This window comes from Embiotoca jacksoni, unplaced genomic scaffold, assembly GCF_022577435.1.
Source record: "Embiotoca jacksoni isolate LCO1_2020_lvr unplaced genomic scaffold, fEmbJac1.0.p SCAF_2, whole genome shotgun sequence".
Lineage (NCBI taxonomy): Eukaryota > Metazoa > Chordata > Actinopteri > Embiotocidae > Embiotoca > Embiotoca jacksoni.
This window is the reverse complement of record NW_027185340.1, coordinates 24,757,465-24,784,433: the sequence shown is the minus strand read 5'-3', so window position 1 is coordinate 24,784,433 and position 26,969 is coordinate 24,757,465. Positions and strand designations below refer to the sequence as shown.

Here is a 26,969-nt window from a genome sequence, read left to right as displayed (position 1 = left end):
TCCTGTTGCAGCTTCCGGCTGGGTTGACGCCCCGCCTCCAGCTCCTGCTTCCGGCTGGGTTGACGCCCCGCCTCCAGCTCCTACCTGCAGCTGGGTCAACACCAAGGTCTAATTAAAAAGGATTTATTATACAACTTCTCCCAGTAAATGATTAAATGATAGATGTGTTTATATGAATGAGAATGTACAAATTACTTGTTTACTGATGAAGTGAAAGAGGGAATTTGCTACCGGGCTAACGGATAAAGAACTGAATGAGTGAAATTTAAGTCGATAATACTATTTTAGAATTCGCCACCCTGAAGAAATGAACCAGCCTACTTTGTGATGTGACCACGGGCCGGAGACGGGTCCAGATGGTGTCGCTCGGAGGTCCGGTAGATGGGAGTCGAATAACGGTGGGTTTCCTCCCGTTCTCAGCTTCCAACCCGTTCATCTGGCAGAAGCTGGCCCTCGGGTCCCATTGAGGTTGTCAGGCAGAGACGTCTCGGTCAGGCTGGACGTCTGCTGGTTGAGACTTGGGTCAGCGATTCACTAATTGTCACTACTTATAACGCTGATGAACGCTTAGAGTTGGCCTGGACGCAGCGTTAACAAATTACTGATCACGATAGAAGCTCGTCAAAATGGGTTGAATTAAGTACATGATCAGCGAAGTTGCTGACGTACTCTAAGACTTTGATTATTATGCGCACTAAAGCTTAACAAAAAGGCAGATATAAAAATGATTAAGTCAAAACTTTGTGAAACTCAAATAACTGAAAACTAAAACGAATCTTTAAATGAATCTTGAACAAATCTCAATGTAATCTAAAGCGAATCTTGTGATTTTAAAACAAATCTGAAGCGAATCTAAAAGAAAAACTAATCATGATGATCAGCTTGAGTCTCTCTTTTAAGCTAAAGAGGATGGACAAGGATCAGGGTGTCGAATTTCACCTTATTGATACCCCGTCTCAGGAGGAGAGGAGGGGGTGTCATGAGGAGGAAGTGTCACAAAAAAAGAGGTGAGGCGGTTCTTGGGGCTGGCAGGCTATTACAGATGGTTCATCCCAGACTTTATGGAGCTGACCAGTCCCTTGACCGACCTGACCCGGAAAGGTGCCTCAGATCCAGTCCAGTGGACGGAGCAGTGCCAGTTGGCGTTTGAGAGGGTGAAACGGGCTCTCTGTGGGGAACCAGCTCCCAGTTTGTGTTCGAGAGGCAGAAACCCTCTCTAGCTTTAAGATTAGACTCAAAACGTTCCTTCTTGATAAAGCCTATAGTTAGGGCTGGCTCAGGTAGACCTGAACCAACCCTTAGTTATGCTGTTACAGGCCGAGGTTGCTGGGGGACCTCGTTACATGCTGATCTTCTTTTCTTTCCTCCTACTCTTTAACTGACTCATACCTCACCATCTTTTTCTCTCCCCTAGTTTCTTATTATTATCTGTTGTCTCCATTCAGTTCCTTCACTCGTGTAGTTTCTCTTCTTTCTTTTCCAGATGTCCCGCCATGGAGCTGCATGTCTCTGCTCTGCGCTTGTCGTCTCCACCAACAGTTCTTCTCTTCTATCTCTATGTTGTCCTTTTCTCTCTCTGCTCTCCTCTCACCCCAACCGGTCGAGGCAGATGACCGCCCACCTCTGATCCTGGTTCTGTTAACAGATGTTCTCCACCTCTGAGTCTGGTTCTGTTGGAGGTTTCTTCCTGTTAAAGAGAGTTTTTCTTCTCTCTGTTGGAGGTTTTTCTCCCTTAAAGAGGAGGGTTTTTTCCCCTCCAAGCTTATGTGGGAATTGTTGAATTGTTGGTTTCTCTGTATAATATTGTAAAGTCTTGCTGTAAGGACTTTAATGTGTTAAGTGCCGTGAAATAACCTATGTTGTGATTTGGCGCTATATAAATGAAATTGAATTGAACCACTCCTCCAGACCCCTAACTTCTCTCTCCCCTTTACCCTGCAGACTGATGCGTCGAACACAGGGCTGAGGGCCGTTTTGTCCCAGCAGGTATGGGGGGTCGACTGTCCCATTCTTTACATCAGCCGGAAATTATCGGAGAGGGAGGCCAGGTACAGTACGGTGGAGAAGGAGTGCCTGGCGATCCGGTGGGCAGTCGACTACCTGCTAGGACGCTCATTCACCCTCTGTTCGGACCACGCTCCGCTGCAGTGGCTCCACCGCATTAAGGCGGGGCGTGGTTAGCTCGACTGCAGGGGGGGAGAGAGGGAGGGAGTGGTTCAGGGAACGGTGCCAGGAGGAGGATAATTGGCGCAGCTGAACTGAATCGGGGGGAATTGGTTTCTTCCCTGATATAAGTGAGCAGGACCTGGTGAGGGGAGGAGGAGGAAGCAGCCTGGAAACGGACGCTCGGAGGCTGGGCAGGAGAGCGCCGACACCGGGTGTAACAGAGTGTGTGCTGCAGTGTGGATCACTCAAAAAAGCGAAACCATAAACCAAACTTTGTGGCTCAGCGTGTGTCGTCCGTCTCAAAGGAACCCCCACGGTAGCTCAGACGTGCTACACGGACATACAAGAGGAAGTGGAGGTGACTGTCAACTGTTTGTCACACTGTATAAAAGCTGAACTACGGAGGAGAGACTTCGAGCAATGCTGGACACCTTTCTTTGAGTGTACATGTATTTGCTCCTTCTTGCAAGAATAAATGTCCGATATGTTTGATTTTGAATACAGCCTCGGAGTAATTTTTCTAACATAAATTGGTCCTTCGAGCCAGATCCCAACATCTCCTCTTCTCTACAGAAGTAGCCTGAAACCGTGCACGGGGGGAGTCTGGGACTCCTGAGGAAAGACCTCCACCCTGTTTCTTTATTGAAACAGTTTGGACATTGGTGAGGCCAGGACTAAATGGAGAGAGGAGGGATGACAGGATCCTCGGTAAGGGTGATTCACCATTAAACGTTGGACACCCGGGTAAGACTTTTTTTTTTTTTTTTTTCTAAAGAGTTAGGTCAGGGACCTACTAAAGAGTCTGAGTCGACCATATAAACTAAAGAGTCTGAATAGACTAGGTAAACTAAAACTCACGTGCAAAACATAGGTCAGGGACCTACAGGTAACTACTTAAGAAAACTTCTGGAAGATATAAAAAACAGAAGTAATACAAATAAATAGATACTGTGAGTGTCCAGTTGCTCAGGTGAACTCCATACAAACTGGTTGGCTCACAGGTAGCAAAAATGGGATCATGCTGTAGTAAGATCAAAGAGATACCTCTGGAGGGAGACATAACACGCATGCACTCAAAAGGTGTGGATAACATAAAATATTTGAAAAAATGGGAAAAGGAATACAGATTCAAGGGAAAACTGACAATGACAGCATGTAGAGAGTTGACAGAGAAGATAGAGAGCAAGTGTGAGGGAAATTAAAAAAAAAAGGAAAAGGAGGTTTAAGAGAAGCAAAGGAATGGCTGACGGGCAGAGAACAGGAGAAAAGGGATGGAAAGGGAGAAGGAGAAACCAGAAAGAAGAAAAAAGAGAATGCAGAAAATGAAAGGGAAGGAGAAGGGCGTAAAGCTTTTAATGCACCAATACTATATCCAATAAATGAAATGCATTTCTCCTGGAAAAATGATGAGGATGATGATTATGTGGTACAAAAACGAACCAACATGGGACCGCGGCCCAATCCTCCTCCACACCCAAACATGGGAGACATCCCAGTCGGAGTTGATCCCCCCGTTCCGCCTCCGGCTGCTCAGCCAGCTTCTGTCTCCGAACCCACGACACCGTCACCAAACTCCATTAAATTACAAAATTAAAATGGTGCAGTGGAGCAACCAAACAAGTACACATGACCGACAAGAAGGCAAGCTGATACTCCCAAAAAGTTGATATAGATATGCGGCCCTTTTGAGCCAAGGGATAAACCATGTCTCAACAGGAGGGATGGTATCTATAATAAACCAAGCATTTACAACATATGGCTTTACAAACTACTAAAATGTTTTGTTTGGCATGTATTACATGTGCAAAACACAACCCCCAAGGAAACATGAGACCCACAAGGGGCCGGTTCCCTACACCATAGTATCCATTCCATCATCTCTGCATGGATTTTATTGAATTAACACCATGTGAAGGAAAGAAATATTGCCTAGTTATCATCGACACCTTTTCAAAGTGGGTAGAAATATTCCCAACTAAAACACCGGATGCATTGACCGTAGCAAAAGCGCTTACAAGGGACATTATACCACGATTTGGAATACCAGAAAAGATATTTTGCGACAACGGGACACATTTCGTGAACAACATTATAAAACACCTAGCCACAGCTTCCGGGTCACAGTTAAGACATCACTGCTCATACCATCTACAGTCAGTAGGCCTAGTGGAAAGAACTAATGGGACGATCAAATTCAAATTGAGAAAGATGATGGCAGAAACAGGGTGGAATTGGATGAGATGCATTCCACTGGTAACATTAAATATGCATATTCTAACCAGTGTAAGAAGCATCTCACCATTTGAAATGATACACGGACATCCCTATCACATGCCACAACTTGGACCTTTTGTGGACAAGAAAGAGCCCACTGACCAGACGACTGCAGACTACATGGCCAAAATGTTAAAAAGAAAATATATTATGTCTTCTGTTGTCCCTCCTACACAGGTCGATAGACCTGAAACCAGAGGACTGGGTTTTCATTAAGGTGATACAAAAGAAATATTGGAGCTCCGCCAGATTGGAAGGAGCCTTCGAGATACTCCTGGCTACCCCAACAGCAGTTCAGATTGCTGAACAGACCTCCTGAATACACCTCAGCCACTGCAGAAGGATGAGACCTTTGCCTGAACCACATAACAGACATACCAGATTAAGTAAGGCGGCATTCCCCTGTGGTGAAGTCTGGCTACAAAGGGAGGTGATACCAATAGGGGTACTTGTCTCAAACCAGTGAAGAAACCAACAAACACCCTGGCGAGTAGGTTCTGGTGAGCTTATTTTGGTATATCTGTGGACAGCTAAAATGACTCAAGGCAGCATCACGTGGCATCCATTCAGGAGGATAGGACTCTGAGGCCTCAGAGGAACCTTTTGTCTTCTGACAGTCACAGCTCTGCTTGTAATACTCCCTATATCCTGGTAAGAAGCCCAATATAACATACCTGTTAATTAGACGACAATACCACAACAGGACCTCAGACTACTGACAAAGTTCGCCGCACTAAAAGGGCATTTGCAGGGGCTGGTGGAGAATATGCAAAGAACAAGGATCAGTACTGGGTACAGGGAGCATTAATTCTCACATTCACGGAAGGGCAACAGGCACCAGGTTGCCACATACGAAACTGCAACACCTTAATACTGACACTGAAGGATCCAAAACAATGTGACTCCAGACTGTTAGTCCGAGGGGCAGATGTACCTGGAGCAGATCCAAAGGGCTTGATCCAAATAAATATAGTAAAACCAACCGCCATGGTATCCCGCCAAAGCGTTGCAAATACAAACGCGCATGTAGATCCTGTAGTCCAACGATTGAAAATAACTAAATTTACAGATGTGGTCACTAGAGACGGGATATGGTGATACCAATATGTGGCTACAGTGGATGCAGTACTCAGCTCAGATGATGGGCAAAGCTGACTGCATTGGATGCTCTGAGGCACACCCACACTTGGGTACTATACCACTCCCATACAGCCTGCACAGCGATCCTGCAGCTTTCAATTGTATCATGAGGCTGTTCTCCAGCGCCAGCCTGCCCACAAATCCCTTTTGTCACTTCTATCATTACCAGTTTCCACCAACATCGCCCACCACCAAACCACCGTTCTTCACCTCCTATGCAGGAAATTATACCTGCCTTCGTCGAATATTGGAGGGTGGCCGTTTGGTGGGAGACATGCACAAATCTGACTGTAATATCACCCTTGAGATGGACAACATCCGACACGCACAGCAGTGTACCCACACCACAGGCCGCACAGACATATTTTGGTGGTGTGGCACAAAGACTGTATTTAGCACTGCCCTTGAATTGGACAGGCATCTGTGCCCTCGTCCAATTGGTCCAACCGCTCTACATGCTGCCCGCAACCCCCCGGACATCGAGACAATTAGAGAATCCAGGGCATGGCCCCGAAAGGAGGGTCAAGTGCTCGACTCCTCCAGCCACATTTGACCCAAATATATATATCGATGGAATAGGCAGTCCCAGGGGGGTACCTGACAAGTACAAAGCCCGGAATCAAGGGGCAGCTGGGTTCGAGTCTTTATTCTTCTGGTGGGTAACAATAAATACAAATGTTGACTGGATCAATTACATTTATTATAACCAACAGCGTTTCGTCAACTATACACGTGATGCTGTTAAGGGCCTCAGCGAACAGCTCGATGCCACTAGTCTTATGGCATGGCAGAACCGCATGGCATTGGACATGCTGCTGGCTGATATGCAAAATGTTTGGCTCTGTATGTTGTATGTTTATTCCTAACAATACAGCACCAGATGGATCTGTCACCAAGGCTCTGCGGGAACTTACCGCCCTAAGTGAGGAACTTGCTGTAAATGCTGGGATTGATGATCCTTTTTCCAGGATGATGGAATCTTGGTTTGGTAAATGGACAGACCTGTTCCTCACCTGTTTCACTAGTGTTGAAATAGTAGCAGCCATACTTATTATTTGTGGTTGTTGTTGTATTCCCTGTATCCGAGGATTGATCCAAAGACTAATCAATGTTACATTGACTAAACAGGACACACTTTATATGCAAATTCCTACAACTGACCAAACGTACAAGACCACGAATACGACACCGATTCCACCTACGACTGAACCACCCCCTTATGACGACATATTTGTTCTCCTCCCTGGAGAGCAGGACATGTTCTCAGACACTGACATGTGACAAAATAATGGATCCCAGCTGAAACTCGAGAGAAGTAGCAATGGAGATGATGAAGTGTCAATGACTGAAGTCTGGTTGAACAGTATACAACAACAATTGTGTGATCAATATGATTTTCCGAATGATGATTCTTTTATTGTCATTTTTCAGTACATGTTATACCTTGTATAAACAGGAGGGATATGATGGGAAAATAATGAACTCGTCATACTTGTCAAATGTTTGTCTATCTGTTGCACAACATGGTTCTATAGTCTCAGTTACAACGTCTCTGTACTTTTATCTTGTGACCTACGACCTCACTCAGTACTATCTACAAAACCGGACATACAAGAGGAAGTGGAGGTAACTGTCAACTGTTTGTCACACTGTATAAAAGCTGAACTACGGAGGAGATACTTTGAGCAATGCTGGACACCTTTCTTTGAGTGTACATGTATTTGCTCCTTCTTGCAAGAATAAATGTCCGATATGTTTGATTTTGAATCCAGCCTCTCAGTAATTTTTCTGACAGTTAGGGCGGATGGCTCCCCGGCCTAAGTCGGGCGGTGGGGGTATGTGGTGGCGGGGCGTGGTTTTAGCTCAGCTGCAGAGGGGAGAGAGTGGGTGGATGGTTCAGGGAACGGTGCCTGGAAGAGGATAATCAGCCTAGCTGAACCGAGTGGGGACTAATGAGCACAGCTGATCGGGATGTGGACTAATGATCTCTCTCCTATAAAGTGAGCAGGGAGAAGGAGGCTGGAGAGAGGTGAAGGCAGAAGGACATGACCAGCGCTCGGGGGCACGGCAGCAGAGCGTGGGCGCAGGGACCGGGAGTGAGATTAATGAAAATAAACCTTGTTAAAAGGGGAGACCTGTGTCTGGAGCGCATTTTGTCTGAGGAACCCACCCACCGTAGCATCGGACCCATTACAAATAGATAGGTTGATCTGATCTAATATGGACGTATTAATTAAAGGGAAGACTTCCTTAAAAAGTTTAGTTGGGATGAGATCTAACAGACAGCTGGAGGATCCAGATGAAGAAATAATTCTAGTTAACTCAGAGAGCTCAACAGGAGAGAAATGTTCCAAGTATACATCTGGTCCTACAGTTGCTTTCAGGGCTGCTGTGCTTAACATCACATCAGTGACGGTGGCAGGAAGGGTCTGCCCGATTCTCTCCCTGATAGTAAGAATTTTATTAGTAAAGAAGTTAATGAAGTCATTACTGCTGAGAGCTGAAGGAATAGAGGACTCAACAGAACTGGGACTCTTTGTCAGCCTGCTACAGTGCTGAAAAGAAACCTGGGGTTGTTCTTGTTGTCCTCTATTAATGATGAATAATATAAAGTTCTTGCCTTACGAAGAGCTTTCTTACATAATATTAGACTATCCTTCCAGGCAGGTGAAATTCTTCTAAATTAGTGGAACTCCATTTCCTTTCCATCTTTCTAGTTGCCTGCCTAACAGAGCGTAGTTCTGAGTTGTACCATGGAGACAACTTCCTCTGGTTCATGACTCTCTTCTTCAGAGGGGCGACATCATCTAGAGTTGTAGCAGAGATACTGCAGTGTTTTCTACCAGATGATCCACTTGTGTGGGACTAAGATCAACGTAGATGTCTTCCACTGCTTTAACACACGGCATCGAAGAGGATAAACATGTAACTGCTTCCTTAAACTTGGCCACGACATCATCTGACAGACATCTACTGTAGTGGGATTTATTCCCACATGCTGTGTAGTCCATTATTGTAACTTCAAATGTTCATAAGAAGTGGTCCGACAAAACAGGGTTTGGAGGAAATACTATTAAATTTTCAGTTTCCATCCCATATGACAGAACCAGATCGAGGGTGTGGTTACCACGGTGACGGGGTTTATTTACATCCTGATAAAAGCCTATAGAATCTAATAATGAGCTGAAAGTAGAACTGAGGCTGTCGTTGTCCACGTCAACATGAATGTTAAAGTCTCCCACTATCATCACTTTATCTGAACTCAGCACTAAATCTGATAAAAAGTCAGAATTCAGTTAGAAACTCTGAATAAGGACCAGGTGGGCGATAAACAACAACAATACAATCCGTTTCTCTGTTTTCCAGTTTGGGTGAGAGACTAAGAGTCAGACTCTCAAATGATTTATAATTAAGTTTCGGATTAATTGATAAACTAGAGTGGAAGATTGCTCCTCCTCCTCCTCCTCCTCAATCTCTAGGAATATGATAATTAACATGACTGGGAGGAGTTGCTTCATTAATACTAACATATTCTTCCTGTTGCAGCCAGGTCTCTGTGAGACAGAGTAAATCAATCTGATGATCAGTTATCAAGTCATTTACTAACAGAGATTTAGACCAGAGAGACCTGATATTTAATAGTACCGACTCTGGCCCCGGGAAGACATCTGTCTCTGGCCCCGGGAAGACATCTGTCTCTGTCCCCTGGTTTCACTAACTTCATGTTAAACAGAGTCTCCAATAACCAGAGTTGGTTTCTCAGCAGGTGTTTCACAGAGTGGAACATCAGTTGGAGACGTGAAGGTCGGTGGTGAACCGTGGGCTTCTTGTTAGGACGATGTCTCCTTCGTACTGCCACCCAGCCGCCCGGCTGTTCGGGTGCTGCAGGGGACCGGCTGACTGAACCTGCAGCCCTGGACAGCTGTACACCTCCTCCCCCCTCCTCCTCCCTGATTAGTTCCTACTGCTAGCTGGTTGTTTAGTATGGTGCACAGCAGTGATTCTAATTCTGTGACCCTGGCCTCCAGAGCCCTAACTACACTCCTCCTCATTAAGGGAGACAGGGTCGTAACTAAACATGTCACAGCAGGAAAAACCAGAAGAGGTGGAGGGAGAGGAAAGACGTTGCTAACTGCTAAGCTAGCAGCACCAAAACACCAAGTTAGTGAACGTTGGTCAAAGATTTAACAGGAGAATTGTTCAAGAAGAGAAAGTGTGAGTTTTAACTTGAGATTAGAAGAAGTGTGGAGAGAGTTAAGATACGTAGAATTCAGGAAGAGAAGCTGAAATAACAGAGAAGTAACACCAGTCACAATGTTTGTAGACAGGAAGTGATGCAATACGCTCACCGTGATGTCAGACGAGATTCTGACGAGGTCATGAGGAGGAGGTGTCATGAGGAGGGGGTGTCATGAGGAGGGGGTGTCATGAGGAGGAGGTGTCATGAGGAGGAGGTGTCATGAGGAGGGGGTGTCATGAGGAGGGGGTGTCATGAGGAGGAGGTGTCATGAGGAGGGGGTGTCATGAGGAGGGGGTGTCATGAGGAGGGGGTGTCAGGAGGAGGAGGTATCATGAGGAGGGGGTGTCATGAGGAGGAGGTGTCATGTATAAAAGTCTATTGTTTCACTTCACCAACATGTTATGAGATATATTATTATCACAGATCACATTTTAACGATGAGGTCATTCTACCTAATTAATCAGATAGAGAGGTGAGAGAGGAGAAGAGTGAGAGAGGAAGAGAAGAGTGAGACAGAAGAGTGAGAGAGGAAGAGAAGAGTGAGCGAGGGGTGAGAGAGGGGTGAGAGAGGAGGAGAAGAGTGAGAGAGAAGAGTGAGACAGGAAGAGAAGAGTGAGAGAGGGGTGAGAGAGGAAGAGAAGAGTGAGAGAGAAGAGTGAGAGAGGAGGAGAAGAGTGAGAGAGAAGAGTGAGAGAAGACTAAAAGGTTGGATACTGTCACTTGTGGCAGAAGTTTGGGTTTTCATGAGGTAAAAGGGTGATAAAGAAGATCAGAGGAGTTTACCAACAGTTCACATCCTGCAGGCTTGTGGGAGTTGAAATCAGCTTGATGGGTCCTGCTGAGATCAGAGTGACGGTGAGGAGATGTGGTGCTGGCACTTTAAAGCAGGTTCGCTACACATTCAATGATCAGATAGATAATCGAACGCAAGCGAACAGTCTGATGACAGCATTGATCTCAGCTTGCAGGATTGAACCGTCCTGTCCTCCTCCACTGATCACCACCTCCACCTGTAGAGAACAGAGAGAACAGAGGTGAACTGAGCGTGTGCAGAAACTTCCTCCATCAGCTGTCAGTCAGTGATGCAGCACATCAGAATAAAGAGCAGCAGGACTTCAGTCCTGAGACATGAGACATGGACAGGAGACAGGAGACATGGACAGGAGACATGAACAGAGCAGCAGGACTTCAGTCCTGTTCAGAGCAGCAGCAGCAGCCTGCTTCCTTACAGCTCTCATGTTCACATGTTGGAGAGAACACGCTAAGCTCCGAGCTCACCGACCTGCACACGGTGTGAGGAAAGAAAGTGCTGAGTCCTGATTCCTGGACTCCAGCAGGTGTTGAACACCACATGGTTCCTAATGGAAAGCTGGTTCTGTGATGTGCAGGCTGCAGTCAGACTGATCTCAGAGCTGTTCAGGGTTCCAATGAGAGAACCAACAGTCTGAGATCAGATGTGATGGACGAGGACCTTCGTCTCTCTACTTCCTGTCAGGCCGGCAGCCGGAATCAGCTTTACTTCCTGCACGCGTGAACTCGACGACGACGGTCGTCTCCGTAGCAACTCAAACGCATCATCGCGACAAGCATCGGGCCGATCCGATTGGTCGACCGTTGTCTCTCTGTCTCCTCTCACAGCTGCACTGAGACGGTTTTCAGGAAACACTGGATCTTTGATACCAACTGGGTTTGTTACATCACTGAAAGCAGCACGGAGACACTGGACAGGAGACGTGGACAGGAGACATGAAGGAGCTGCAGCTGCTGATTAAACAGAGAAGATCTACAACAGGAACAGACAGTGAACTTACTTCAGAGTCTCCAGACTACAGTGTGGACTCTCCAGAAAACCACTCAGCTGCTCCACTCCTGAATACTGCAGCTTGTTTCCTCTCAGGTCCAGATGTTTCAGATGTTCCAGATGTTTCTGAAGGGAGGGGTTGGACTTCAGAGCTGAGACCAGAGAATCACAGCTGATCTCTGACAAACTGCAGCTCCTCAATCTGAATAAAGAATAAAAGCAGTGAGTTGAGGATCATTCAGTGTTTCATGGTGTTCAGAGCTGAAGAAGCTTCACAATGTTCCAGTTTATAAAATGTAAACTCCAAACAGCTGCAGGTTGAAACAGTGAAACAGAAGCAGTGAAGAAGAGCTCTCATTAATATGAAGGACAACATGCTGCTGCTTCAATAAAGACGGAGTGACTTCAGCTCTTAAACTCTGCAGCTCCACCAGCGGCTCCATCAATACAAACTCATGTTGTCCAACAAACTGATCCCAGATTCCTCTGAAGATCCTCAAGTTTACAAAGAAAACAAACATGTCGACTGAATGTGGAAGAAAAGTCCATCAGATGATCCAAACTACATCTACAACATGTGATGTGATCTGTTTGAATATTTCAGTCCAACATCATCACATGACTCCAGACCAGTGTGAACAAGCACATACTGAACATTTATTTGTTGCAGTCTGATGTTGTGAGAAGATTTAGCTTTTTATTTCAATGTCAGACTTTAAGGTGAAAATCCAGAGTTTCATAGTGTCAGGATCCCTGTCTGACCCTGGTGTGTCTCCCTCTGTTTGGTCCCCAGTCGCTTCTCCTCATGTTTTCTGTCAGTCCCTTGTCTGTTTGTTATTGTGTCCCCATGTGTTCTGTGTCCTCCTCTCCCCGCCTCCTGTCACCTCCCATGGCCACACCCCTCACCAGTCTGAGCAGCTGCTACCACTCTCCCCAATCACCACCTGCAGGTGGCTCATTCCATTAATCACCTCCCCGGACTATATCTGCCCTGCCCCTGCAGTCATGACTGCTCATTACTACCAGTGAGAGGTTGCCACTACCAGTCATCCACTATCTGTCGCCAGTCATACCCGTCCGTCTCTGTCCGTCCGTCCGTGTCTCTGTTCCTGTTCCGGTACCTGCTCCCCAACTGCTATCAGGAGGTGGAGAACAGCTGATCTCGGAAGCTAAGCAGGGTCGGGCCTGGTTAGTACTTGGATGGGAGACCGCCTGGGTATACCAGGTACTGCAGTGCTATCAGTCGGTGCTGCAGTGCTATCAGTCAGTGCTGCCCGGTGACTCCAGTACCCAGTCTGTTGCCGCTCGCTGTGGAGGACCTCGGGATTCCCCCAGTGGAGCCACGCCCCCACTGTGTTCAGCCTGTCTGTCTGCCTGCGGTTCGCACCAGCTGGCGTCGTCTCTGGTGAGAGTTGGTGGAGTTTCCCTCCCGACTCAGGAGGAAAGACAGAGACTTTTGGTACCACCCTTGTACATACAATAAAGACTGTTTCTGAACTTATCCTGCCGGTTACCCAAGTCTGTGTGCCTGCGTTTGGGTCCAGATACACCTCACCTGACAACACACAGTTTCACAGTCGATCATCCAGTGAAGGATTTTTCTTCTTCTATGAAGGTTTTAAATGTGGACGTTGCTCTGCCAGTCAGTGGACTAAACCAGAGAAGAAGAAAACAGACTTTCCCCTGAAGATCCTCAGTGTGGATCAGTAGAATATCAGCTGATGTCTGCAGTTTAGTGTCACCACAACTTTCACATCATGTTCATCTCAGCACAACTAAAACATGGAGTCTTACTTCAGAGTCTCCAGACTACAGTGTGGACTCTCCAAAAAACCACACAGCTGCTTCACTCCTGAATCCTGCAGATTGTTGATACTCAGATCCAGATGTTTCAGATGGGAGGGGTTGGACTTCAGAACTGAGACCAGAGAATCACAGCTGATCTTTGACAAACTGCAGTCAATCAATCTGAATAAAGAATAAAAGATGGAGATAAAGATAAACAGATGAGTTGGACTGTTGACACCGACACGTCTTTTCATGTCCATGTGGACATGTGAGTGTTGTGTTCAAACACGTGTGAACTCCTGTGCTCAGACAAACATGCAGACGCTTTATTATTTTGTTTCTGTTTCAGTCTGAAGGTCTGAAGCTCATCAGGACTTTTCTGAAAGGTCTGAAGTTTATTCAGATTTGTGCTCAGAAATCTTTAACATGAAATAAAGTGTGACACATGAACAGAGAAGAACTACAGCAGCAGCAGTCAGTGAACTGACCTCAGAGTCTCCAGACGACAGTTCGGACTCTCCAGACCAGCAGACAGCAGCTTCACTCCTGAATCCTTCAGCTGGTTGTTGGTCAGGTCCAGATGTGTGAGGTGGGAGGGGTTGGACTTCAGAGCTGAGGCCACGACTTCACAGTGAGTCTCTGAGAGTTCTTTACATCCTGTTAATCTGTGATGAGAGAATAAATAATGTGTTTTATTATAAAAGCAGAAATCAGCGTTATAAACAATTCAGTTTGATTTATTTAACACTAAATCAAAACTTTATTAATCTCAGAGCTCTTTAACACAGTAAAGTTCTTTCTACAGAACATCCCAGAGAGGAACCCAACAGTTCAACATGAGCGACAGCTGGAAGGAAAAAAAAAAAACTTTAACAGGAAGAAACATCCAACAGAACCAGAGGAGAAGAACATCTGTTAACAGAACCAGAACCAGCGGTGGAGAACATCTGTTAACAGAACCGGAGGTGGAGAACATCTGTTAACAGAACCTGAACCAGAGGGGGAGAACATCTGTTAACAGAACCAGACTCAGAGGAGGAGAACATCTGTTAACAGAACCTGAACCAGAAGTGGAGAACATCTGCCTCGACCGGTTCTTCTGTTCTTATTTACATCTTAAACAGCGTCCCAACGTTTTATGAAATGGGTTTGTATCTGGACATCCGGCTGTTCCTGAAGATTTCTTTCTTATTGTTGAATTGGAGTTGAAACTTGAGAATAAAAGAATCTGTTATTTCTTCCAGCAGCAGTGAAGAAGTGAAGAAGTGAAACCATGTTGTACAAACACTCCCTGAGATTCTTCATCTCCAAACTGTCTCTGAAGTGGCCGAGGCCTCTTAACGTCCTGCTGGATCAGATCCACTGACAGCTGGGAGCTTCTCTGGGCCTCAGACACAGTTTGACTGACAGCAGCTGTCGGATCGAGTGACACAAAGTACCATGAAAACGTTCAAGGACTCAGTGAAGGTGAGAAAGAAGATGGTAGATTTACAGGACTCAGGAATGTGTGCGAGACATTTCTAAACACCTGCAGATTCCAGGATCATCAGTTCAAACAATTGGACATAAGTACAAGTTACTAGGAGGAGGAGCCACATCACCAAGGTCTGGAAGAAGACCCAACTGTCCCTCAGCAGAGAGGAAACTGGTTGGGATGGTCAGGAACAAGCCAAGAAGCAGCGAGGCCCAGATGGACCATGAAGTGGAAGCTGCTCAACACCAGAGTCTCCGTCTACAGTCAGCTGAGTTTTCCACTGCAGAGGACTGAGAGGCTGCCGTCCAACAAAGAAGCCTCTGCTCCAAAAGAGACACCTTCAAGCTGGACAACACATACAAACCTCACTTCCACTTCATCAGTGACCTGAGTGAAGTGACTGGATTTCACTGAGAGTTTATATTGTAGCGGTAGTAGTCCTGAATGCAGCTCTGTTACCACCTCACTAAATGCTGCATCACACATGTTACAGGCTGTTGTGCTGCTTTCTTTTTAATATCATGACAGACTTCACGTCTCCACGTGTCAGAGTTCAGCTCTCCATCCTGACACAAACTGAGATCTCTGTTGACGACACCATGTGACAGCTGACGTAACACAAAGGATCAGAGCTGAATACAGCTCAGTGTCATCAATACCCATCAGTTGAAAAAGGATGGATCGACCCGACTGGAACATCCCAAATAATGATCTACTGACAAATGAAAGGTTCACAGATCATGTAGAAATACCTGCAGATCAGCAGAAGAACAGTTTGATCATGTGATCAGCATTAATCACAACCAGCTAGAACAATCTACATTTGAATCCTCACAGCTTCTTAAACAACACAACTGACCATCAGCTGTTTGAACTAAAGAAATACATCCTGTGTGTCTGTGAAGAACCAAACTACTGATCTGATTGATAACGTTAATGATCACATGTGGACTCACCGAGCCGTCCTGCAGTTCCTCACAGCTGGGATCAGTCTCAGTCGTCCCTCTGGTGATGTGTTGTACTTCATCAGGTCCAACTCATCCAGAACCTCCTCTGACATCTGCAGCATGAAGGCCAGACCTGAGCAGTGGATCTCAGAGAGTTTCTTCTCTGATCTGTTCTCTGACTTCAGGAACTCTAGGATCTCCTGATGGACTGAGAGGTCGTTCATCTCCATCAGACAGTGGAAGATGTTGATGCTTCTGTCTGGAGAGATGTTATCACTGTTCATCTCCTTCAGGTTGTTGATGGTTCTCTGGATGATCTCTGGACCACTCTCTTTCTGACCCAACAGGCCTCCTAACAGTCTCTGGTTGGACTCCAGAATGAGGCCATGAAGGAAGCGAACAAACAGGTCCAAGTGGCCATTTTCACTTTGGAGGGATTTTAGCATGACTCTCTTCAGGAAGTCATCGTGAGATGAGTCTCTGTCGTCTTCTCCCAGGAAGTCATCGTGAGATGAGTCTCTGTCGTCTTCTCCCAGGAAGTCATCGTGAGATGAGTCTCTGTCGTCTTCTCCCAGGGAGTCATCGTGAGATGAGTCTCTGTCGTCTTCTCCCAGGGAGTCATCGTGAGATGAGTCTCTGTCGTCTTCTCCCAGGGAGTCATCGTGAGATGAGTCTCTGTCGTCTTCTCCCAGGGAGTCATCGTGAGATGAGTCTCTGTCGTCTTCTCCCAGGGAGTCATCGTGAGATGAGTCTCTGTCGTCTTCTCCCAGGGAGTCATCGTGAGATGAGTCTCTGTCGTCTTCTCCCAGGGAGTCATCGTGAGATGAGTCTCTGTCGTCTTCTCCCAGGGAGTCATCATGAGATGAGTCTCTGTCGTCTTCTCCCAGGGAGTCATCATGAGATGAGTCTCTGTCGTTTTCTCCCAGGGAGTCATCATGAGATGAGTCTCTGTATTTTTTTCCCAGAAAGCCCTGCAGCACCTCTTTGTTCCTGTTGGTGAAACAGTGGAACATGTAGACTGCCGCCAGAAACTCCTGAACGCTCAGATGAACAAAGCAGTAAACCGTTTTCTGGAAGATCACACACTCTCTCTTGAAGATCTCTGTACAAACTCCTGAGTACACCGAGGCCTCTGTGACGTCCAGACCGCACCGCTGCAGGTCTTCTTGGTAGAACATGATGTTTCCTTCCTCCAGTTGTTCAAATGCCAGCCTCCCCAGCTTCAGAAGAACTTCCCTGTCAGCCTCCATCAGCTCCTGTGGACTCGTCTCGTGTCCGTCGTATTTCTTCTTCATTCTCTTGGTCTGAACCAGCAGGAAGTGTGAGTACATGTCAGTCAGGGTCTTGGGCAGCTCTCCTCTCTGCTCGGTGGTCAACATGTGGTCCAGAACTGTAGCGCTGATCCAGCAGAAGACGGGGATTCCACACATGATGTGGAGGCTCCTGGAGGTCTTGATGTGGGAGATGATGCTGCTGGACCACTCTTCATCAGCGAACCTCCTCCTGAAGTACTCCTCCTTCTGGGCGTCAGTGAAGCCTCGTACTTCTGTCAGTCTGTCCACACACTCAGGAGGGATCTGATTGGCCGCCGCGGGTCGGGAAGTTATCCAGACGAGAGCTGAGGGAAGCAGATTCCCCTCGATGAGGTTGGTCAGCAGCACGTTGACGGAGGACTCGTGAGTGACATCAACCAGCTTCCTGCTGCTGAAGTCCAGAGAGAGTCTGCTTTCATCCAGGCCGTCCAAGATGAACAGAAGCTTCCAGAGAGCGAGCTGCTCTGCTGAGACCTTCTGTAACGTTGGATGGAAAACACAGAGCAGCGTGAGAAGACTGTACCGCTCATCTTGGATCAAGTTCAGCTCCCTGAACGACAGCAGAATCACCACGCTGACGTCCTGGTTCTCCGAGCCCTCGGCCCAGTCCAGAGAGAACTTCTGCACTGAGAAGGTTTTTCCGACACCGGCGACGCCGTTGGTCAGAACCACTCTGATGGGTCTTTGCTGGTCGGGGAAGGCTTTAAAGATGTCGTTGCACTTGATTGGAGTGTCTTGGAGGATCTTCTTCTTGGTCTCCAGCTGCCTCACCTCATGTTGGGTATCAACCTCTTCACTCCGTCCCTCTGTGATGTAGAGCTCCGTGTAGATCCTCTTCAGGAAGGTTCCACTTCCTCTTTCATCACTTCCTTCAGTTACATGTTCACATCTTCTCCTCACACTGATCTTATGTTCATCTAAAACCTGCTGCAGACCAACATCTGGACAAAGAAGAGAACATCTGTCAGACTAGAGAAAGAGAAGCTGCACACAAACCAAAGACAGGAAGAGGAACCTGGTTCAGTTCTGTTGGATTTACAATAATTTAAATGTCTAACAAACGAGACGATATAAAACAACAGGTCCAGTTTTCAGAACTGAGTCCTCAGCAGACAGATGGACAGTCTTACTTTGTACAGTGCTAGTCTGACTGTCTGTCTGCGGTCCAGGTCTGGTTCTGGATCTTTTTCCACACTTTGGACAGGAGGAGTCTCCTGATGGAGCCGACTGGTCCCAGTAGGAGGTGATACACCGTCTGCAGAACCGGTGTCCACAGCTGGTGGAGACGGGATCCTCCAGGACATCCTGACACAGAACACAGCAGGACAGCTGCTGGTCCTCAGAGACACCCCTCCTCTTCCTCACTCTGTCAACATATTTCTTCATCACTACAGTAATCTGATGATGGTTGTTCAAACTATCAGGGTTGAATGTCCAGAAGCTCAGAAGACCCAGAGGACAGTAAAAGTGAAGCTACTTCTCTGTTTGGACTCAGCAGTCAGTCTGTGATGAAGATGATGCTTCCTTGTGTTTCCACTGTCCTGCTTTCAGATACTCTGATGAGCTGCTCCTCCTGTCAGGCTGTCTCATTAAAAACTGAATGATCTACCTGCAGTTCTCTATTGATACAAACACTTCACTTCCTGCTGCCCCTTCACAGTAAAAGCCTTCCCCGTGTTACAGTCAGTGTGGCAGTGCAGCCTGGGTTAGTTCAGTCTGAACTCAGGTTAGAAGAGCTTTAATAAACTGAGACAGAGCAGGAACTGTGGAGACTGTGACTCAGATGGTAGAGTGGGTTGCACACTAATCAGAAGGTTGGTGGTTTGATCCCCAGCTCTTTCTGTCCACATGCCTAAGTGTCTTTGAGCAAGTCACTGAACCCTAAATTGCTCGTGATAAAAAGCGTCAGCTAAATGTAATGTAACTGTGGTGACTCTGCTTTTTTCTACATCATTCTTTTTATGTTTTCTTTTCATGTCTCTGCTTCTGTCAGCGACAAAATGAAACATGAATGAAACACAAATATTGAAACCAGAGAAGCCGTCTGAATCAGATGTTGTTTGCAGAGAAACTTTATAGAAGTTCTGCCCTCAGATGTTTGTTCTGGACCTCAGATCAATCTACTGTCTGATGGAGAGAATCGAAGCTCAGAGGTCCACTTACTAAAGCTTTCAAGTGTTTATAGGCTCAAACATATTTTCAGTGCAACAACTGAAATACTTTGTTGAAGTGTGAAATGTAAAATAGTTTTTCTGGTGTTCTGCAACAGAAATACGTTAAAACTAAAATCCTCCTGTTTCAAACTGCAATAGTTCTGCTTCATGATTACAAATATTTCAGATCATTTTAACTTCATGCTCAAATAATCATCTTCTATCTGGTCAGTTTACAACAACACAACTCTTACTTTGTGTCTGAAGGTCCTGGTTCAGGACTGAAGGTCAGAGGATGTGCTTTGGACTGATCACTCTTCAGAGACAGACACATGGATCCTGGAGACGCTGCTCTCTGGCTGAGGAACTTATCTCTGCAAACACAAACATATTTTTATTCATTTTGTTCTGACCTGTGAAACAAATGAACATCAACAAAACATGAATTAAAATAAAACAAAGTCCTGATTGTAACAAACAGCTGCTGATGTTTCTGCACTTCTTGTCCTTATTGATTCTTTCCCTTCAGTTCAAGTTGATCTCACACATGGAGGTCTGTCTGTTTCTTTATTACCATGATGACAGTGAACACCACATCCTGCTGCAGGCTTCATCTGACCACAACATGATGCCCTGAACTCAGTCTATCTGCAGCATTCAGTCCCCTTTCTAATGAATACTGTATCTTTATCCTGACTCAGCATAACTCACCACTGTTAACAGTCAAACAATGTTGCTCAGACAAAGTCCTCAGTTAATCTTTGACAGATGAAACTCTCTACTTCGGCTGTAAAGTTGTCACGCGTATGGTCTCTTTGCTGACTCATTTTAGTGTGCAGGGATCTGATTGGCTGCTGCAGGTCAGGTTATCAGTTTGGAGGTTCAAAGGTTTGTAGCAGATGTCTTACTCTGAGTCTGAAGGTCCTGGTTCACAACTGAAGGTCAGAGGATGTTCTTTGGATCGATCACTCTTCATAGACAGACAGATGGATCCTGGAGACTCTTCTGTCCATCTGTAGAACTGATCTCTGCAAACACAAACATGTTTCTGTCTTCATGTGTTCACTAACTTTAATCAATCAGGTCTCTAGTTTTGTCAGGATCCCTGTCTGACCTTGGTGCGTCTCCCTCTGTTTGGTCCCCAGTCACTTCTCCTCATGTGTGCTGTCAGTCCCTTGTCTGTTTGTTATGGTGTCCCCATGTGTTCTGTGTCCTCCTCTCCCCGCCTCCTGTCACCTCCCATGGCCACACCACTCACCAGTCTGAGCAGCTGCCACCACTCCCACTGATCACCACCTGCAGGTGGCTCATTCCATTAACCACCTCCCCAGACTACATTTGCCCTGCCCCTGCAGTCATGACGGGTCGGTCCATACTGCCAGAGAGAGGTTGTCACTGCCAGTCATACCAGTCCGTCCGTTCCTGTTCATGATCCTGTTCCTGCTCCCGTTCTGCTACCAGTCGGTGCTGCTCGGTCACTCCAGTACCCAGTCTGTTGCCACTTGCTGTGGAGGACCTCGGGATTCCCCCAGCGAAGCCACGCGCTGCGTTCAGCCTGTCTGTCTGCCTGCTGCCATGTCTACAGCTCCCTCCCAGACATTGTCCGGACCAGAGCTGGTGCGGGTTCGCACCAGCTGGCTTCGTCTCCGGTGAGTCGGTGGAGTTTCCCTCCCGACTCAGGAGGAAAGACAGACTTTTGGTACCACCCTTGTACAAACAATACTGTTTTTGAACTTATCCTGCCTGTTACCCGAGTCTGTGTGCCTGCATTTGGGTCCAGATACACCTCACCTCATAACAGGTTTCCTCTCAACATGTCTAATAAGTGAATCATTAACAACAATCTCTTACTTTGAGTCTGAAGGTCCTGGTTGATGACTGAAGGTCAGAGGATGTTCTTTGGACTGATCACTCTTCATTGACGGAGGGCTGGATCCTGGAGACTCGGCTCGGTTCTCCTCTTCCTCCCCACAAACACTCATCTTCTGGACTTCAGTCATTGTGAGAGGAAAACCAGAAACACTGACTGAGAGCTCATAACACCGGAATCAGGACAAAGCGTGTGTTTAAGAGTCCACACACAAGTTTTAATCTCTTTCTTTCAGCCTGGTACATTATCTCTCTTCTCTTCATTTTCTTCATGTTTCCATCACTTCTTTTCCTCGAAAATGATGTAAGTATGAGTCACGTGTCTTTCAATTCAATTTTATTTATGTAGCGCCAAATAAATAACATAGGTTATTTCATGGCACTTAACACATTAAAGTCCTTACAAAAAGACTTTACAACATTATACAGAGAAACCCAACAATTCCCACATAAGCTAGGAGGGAAAAAACTCATTTTTAAAAGGGAGAAAAACCTCCAACAGAGGGAAGAAAAACTCCTTTTAACAGGAAGAAACCTCCAACAGAACCAGGATCAGGGGTGGGCGGTCATCTGCCTCGACCGGTTGGGGTGAGAGGAGAGCAGAGAGAGAAAAGGACAGCATAGAGATAGAAGAGAAGAACTGTTGGTGGAGACGACAATCACAGAGCAGAGACATGCAGCTCCATGACGGGACATCTGGAAAAGAAAGAAGAGAAACTACACGAGCGAAGGAACTGAATGGAGACAACAGATAATAAGAAGAAACTATGGGAGAGAAAAAGATGGTGAGGTATGAGTCAGTTAAAGAGTAGGAGGAAAGAAAAGAAGCTCAGCATGTAACGAGGTCCCCCAGCAGCCTCGGCCTATAACAGCATAACTAAGGGTTGGTTCAGGTCTACCTGAGCCAGCCCTAACTATAGGCTTTATCAAGAAGGAACGTTTTGAGTCTAATCTTAAAGCTAGAGAGGGTTTCTGCCCCTCCAACACAAACTGGGAGCTGGTTCCACAGGGGAGGAGCCTGAAAACTGAAGCTCCGCCTCCCATTCTACTTCTGTAAACTCTAGGAACCACAAGTAGACCAGCATACTGAGAGAGAAGTGCTCTGCTAGGATTATATGGTTCTATAAGATCTCTAAGATATGATGGAGCCTGGTCATGTAGGGCTTTGTAAGTCATCAAGAGAATTTTAAATTCTATTCTTGATTTCACAGGAAGCCAGTGAAGAGAAGATAAAACTGGAGAAATATGATCTCTCTTGCTAAATCCCATCAGTACTCTTGCTGCAGCATTTTGGATCAGCTGCAGGTTTTTAATAAGTAATTTGGACATCCTAACAACAAGGAATTACAATAATCTAGTCTAGAAGTAACAAACGCATGAATGAGTTTTTCTGCGTCACGCTGAGGAACGATTTTCCTGATTTTATTAATATTACGTAGATGAAAGAAGGCAGTTCTGGAGATTTGCTTTATATGGTGTCTAAAGGACAAATCCTCATCAAAGATGACTCCAAGGTTCCTCACAGTTTTGCTGGAGGACAAGACAACGTCATCTGAAGTAACTAAGTGATTACAGAAATAGTTTCTGAGGTGTTTAGGACCAAGTACAAGAACTTCTGTTTTGTCTGAATTTAGAAGCAGGAAGTTTTTGGTCATCCAGGCCTTTATGTCTTTTAGACAGGCTTCAAGTTTTACTAACTGATTAGTTTCATCTGGTTTTATAGAAAGATATAGCTGAGTGTCATCTGCATAACAAAGGAAGTTGATGCAGTGCTTCCTGATGACATCTCCTAATGGAAGCATGTACAAAGTAAAAAGTATTGGGCCGAACACTGAGCCTTGTGGAACTCCATAACTAACTCTTGTTTGTCTGGAATGCTCATTGTTGACGTGGACAAACTGGAATCTATCTGATAAGTAGGATTTGAACCAGTCTAATGCAGTTCCTTTAATCCTCGTAACGTCTTCTAATCTTCTAATCGTTCGGGCTGGCTCAGGTAGACCTGAATCAACCCTTAGTTATGCTGTTATAGGCCGAGGCTGCTGGGGGACCTCGTTACATGCTGAGCTTCTTTTCTTTCCTCCTCCTCTTCAACTGACTCATACCTCACCATCTTCTTCTCTTCCATAGTTTCTTATTATTATCTGTTGTCTCCATTCAGTTCCTTCGCTCGTGTAGTTTCTGTTCTCTTTTGCAGATGTCCCGTCATGGAGCTGCATGTCTCTGCTCTGCGCTTGCCGTCTCCACCAACAGTTCTTCTATCTCTATGCTGTCCTTTTCTCTCTCTGCTCTCCTCTCACCCCAACCGGTCGAGGTAGATGGCCGCCCACCCCTGATCCTGGTTCTGTCAGAGGTTTCTTCCTGTTAAAAGGAGTTTTTCCTTCCCACTGTTGGAGGTTTTTCTCCCTTAAAAGAGGATTTTTTTTTTTTTTTCCCCCTCCTAGCTTATGTGGGAATTGTTGAATTGTTGGGTTTCTCTATAATATTGTAAAGTCTTGCTGTCAGGACTTCAATGTGTTAAGTACCATGAAATAACCTATGTTGTGATTTGGCGCTATATAAATAAAGTTGAATTGAATTAATCTCTGTAATAAGATCGTATGATCAATCGTATCAAAAGCAGCACTGAGGTCCAGAAGAACAAGTACACAGACGAGTCCATTATCTGAGGCTAATAAAAGGTCGTTAGTAACTTTCACCAGAGCTGTTTCTGTGCTATGATGAACTCTAAAGACTGAAAATCTTCAAACAGATCATTCCTTTGTAAATGATCACAAAGTTGATTTGCAACAACTTTTTCAAGGATTTTAGAAATAAACGTCAGGTTGGAAATTGGTCTGTAGTTTCCTAAAACAGCTGATCAAGAGTCAACTTTTTAAGTAAAGGTTTAATTACAGCCACTTTAAAAGCCTGCGGTACATAGCCGATTACAATAGATAGGTTGATCTGATCTAATATGGAAGTATGAATTAAAGGGAAGACTTCCTTAAAAAGTTTAGTTGGGATGAGATCTAACAGACAGCTGGAGGATCCAGATGAAGAAATAATTCTAGTTAACTCAGAGAACTCAACAGGAGAGAAATGTTCCAAGTTTACATCTGGTCCTACAGTTGCTTTCAGGGCTGCTGTGCTTAACATGACAGATCACATCTTTATAGCTGGTACTCAGTAATTATGACTATTACAGAAACTAAATTAAGAGTATTTTACTGCTGACAGACAGCTGACTCCTCCTCTCCCTGACTAACAGGATCCATGACACAGGTTTAACTGGAAATGAAAAATCTTTGAAAGATTTCTTCCTTTATCAATCAGATGTACAGCGGCCACACATCCAACAGTTTGAACTTGGTGATTTTGTCTCGTGTTTGAATCTGTTTCCTGCTCACGGTGTGAAGCAGTTTCAGAGGAGCTGGATAGGCTGAAGTCTTTGTAACCACAGATGGATCAAACTGATGAGCTCATTCAGACTCCTATTCCCTCCACAGTCCACAGGGAGAAAAGGGACGGTCAGACTGACAGTAAAATAATAATTAAGTTGTGTTAACACTTACCCTGCCCCGGCAGTCAGTTTTCCTCCTTCTGATCCGCCGTCTCAAAATGGAGTCAAAACAAACAAATGAATACTTTCAGTTTCAGTTTTCCCTCCCTGTTTACATGAAACATGAGCTGGTAATGTGCCGTTCACTGTTTACAGGAACGTGTGTGTGTGTGTGTGTGTGTGTGTGTGTATCAGAGATGAACTTTTTAAAATGATGTGTTTGAGTATCTCTTGTGACTTAAACAGGAGGATTTAAAATACTTTTAGGTCTCCTTCATGTTTAAATCATGTTATGAACAGCTGCTCACAATGTGAACTGAGTCTTATTACCCCAAAACTAACCCAAACTACTCAAAAAAGTTAAGTTCAACTTCATTGTGAGATCAAATTTTGTCATCCAGGGGGGGCTCTCCTCACCACGGCCCTTTCTGGGGGGGAAACGTTGACATTGCACACACCAGGGGGCGTACTTCACACCAATGAAACACAGCAATCAATCCGGACCACTACAACTACAGGTGGGTAAAACCCTCTTAACCATTAAGGGGGGCGGAGGATCCCCTTAACTGCCTCTATGGTGCCCTCTGTAGGGCATCAATCTATTAAAATCAACTTTCTAGAAAAAATACTGTGCATATCAAAGAACACTAATAAGACAATATAAGAACATGAAAATAGAGGTTGAATAGAAACTTATCCCGCCCGGTCCGGCAACAAGACCCCCCCGTGGGTCGTGAATAATAGACTTTGTCGTGGAATCCGGAAGTGCTCATGGGGGACCCAATAGCCGGGATGTAAACCCAGCGAACAACCTGCTGGTCATGTTGGTGTGATGTCGTGATGTCCATGTCAGGAAGCTGTGGCAGTAACGACCTTCAGGATGCAGGTCGGGGCACCAGCTGGTTCCCGGTCCCTCTCTATCTAAAGGAGGCGTCCAGCCTCCCCTCCGAGGTCTGGGACGTCTCACCTGCTTAATCGTCAACATTAAAAGTTGCGAACAGCACCCACTCACCTCGCTGCACTCGACACAGCAGCAGGTCAGGTAGCCACACCTCACGTCTGGCCATTTACTCCCCACTTTTATTCTCCACAGGATCCTCCCCTCGTTCCCACAGGCGAGACTCATCAGTCAATCAGTACTCACTGGTATGCAGGAAACCTTCCCGACAGGTGTCCACCGGAAGACAGAACCGTCCCCCGTCTGTCCTCACTACAATACAGTGCTCTTGAAGGTCAAAGATCCAGAACCTGTACCTGCTGTCTGTAGAGTGAGGAACGGGAAACTCAGTCACACTCTTTACAATAAAACTGCTTTTACCCAGAAACAATTCAATTATCAGATTACATTTGATCTAATATCAACTTTGTTTAACTGTTGTGGATTTATTCCTACTTCAGTACATAATATACCACAGTATGTTGAACAGATTAATAATCCACATAAATTCGTATGGTATTATGTTTGTAATAAAAGAATAAAATAACAGGCGAACTCTGAGCTTCAGTTTAACCGGCACTGACATTTACTTTGAACAACAGTACAGACAGGAAGAATGTCATATCACTGCGCCTAGTGCTGGAAACACAGGGCAAGGTGTTACTACAGAGCAAAATAGATCCATACACTACATATGGTGTGTTTCAAATAACACCGATAGCATTAACAGGCAGCAGCACGTGATGCTCGTCAAAACCAAGAAACATTCGCTGAAACACAAATCACAAAAATATCAGCAGGAGACCAAAGACAAAGCTGAACTTACAAAAACTCAGACAAAATGCAACAGAGAGAGAAAACTGTCCAGTCTGTCTGAAAAACTGCAGGACGAGTGCAGTGAACTACAGCTGAGGTGGAGAATAGATCCTGCAGAGATTATTGACCTACATAAAATGGGATTGTGGTGGAGGGGTGTGGTTTGGCCCAGCTGCAGGAGGGACTGATTGGGGGAGTGGTTCAGGGAACGGTGCCTGGAATTAGCCCAGCTGAATCAAATCCCTGATTGTCCCTTTCTCCTCCTTAAAAACCAAGTAGCAGGACACCAGAGGGCTCGCACTCCTGGAGAGACTGAGCAGCAGGCTGGCTGCAGCCCGGACGTGTGACATGTGCTCAGATGCTCGGCAGGAGAGCACACGGTCACTGATATTGTTTGTGTTTGGAATAAACACGTTGGAACCTTGACTTTGGCTGGTTGTTGCTCGTTCATGCTGAAAGAACCCACGGTGACGGCAAGATGTTCGTCACACTGGTACCCAACTTGGGTCT

General features: G+C 45.7%; 1 protein-coding gene across 1 annotated transcript; it reads right to left on the bottom strand.

The window, feature by feature from the left end:
• Window positions 1-6,750: 6,750 nt before the first annotated feature.
• Window positions 6,751-24,777, bottom strand: LOC138201568 (NLR family CARD domain-containing protein 3-like). Its single transcript, XM_069155181.1, has 10 exons — window positions 24,720-24,777; window positions 21,148-21,286; window positions 20,205-20,324; window positions 19,551-19,670; window positions 18,274-18,509; window positions 15,840-18,084; window positions 13,898-14,074; window positions 13,416-13,589; window positions 11,632-11,823; window positions 6,751-10,830 (listed from the first exon to the last, which is right to left on the bottom strand). Exons 2-10 carry the CDS (start codon window positions 21,276-21,278, stop codon window positions 10,818-10,820), a joined length of 3,408 nt encoding a protein of 1,135 aa, XP_069011282.1. The 5' UTR covers window positions 21,279-21,286; window positions 24,720-24,777; the 3' UTR covers window positions 6,751-10,817.
• Window positions 24,778-26,969: the final 2,192 nt, after the last annotated feature.

Coding starts and splice junctions, on each gene's coding strand:
- LOC138201568 (XM_069155181.1), bottom strand. CDS start 21,278: ATGAGTGTTTGTGGGGAGGAAGAGGAGAACCGAGCCGAGTCTCCAGGA. Junction 18,510..19,550: donor CCAGGACCTTCAGACACAAA/GTAAGAGTTGTG, acceptor ATATGTTGACAG/AGTGAGGAAGAGGAGGGGTG. Junction 11,824..13,415: donor TGTAGTCTGGAGACTCTGAA/GTAAGACTCCAT, acceptor TTCTTTATTCAG/ATTGAGGAGCTGCAGTTTGT.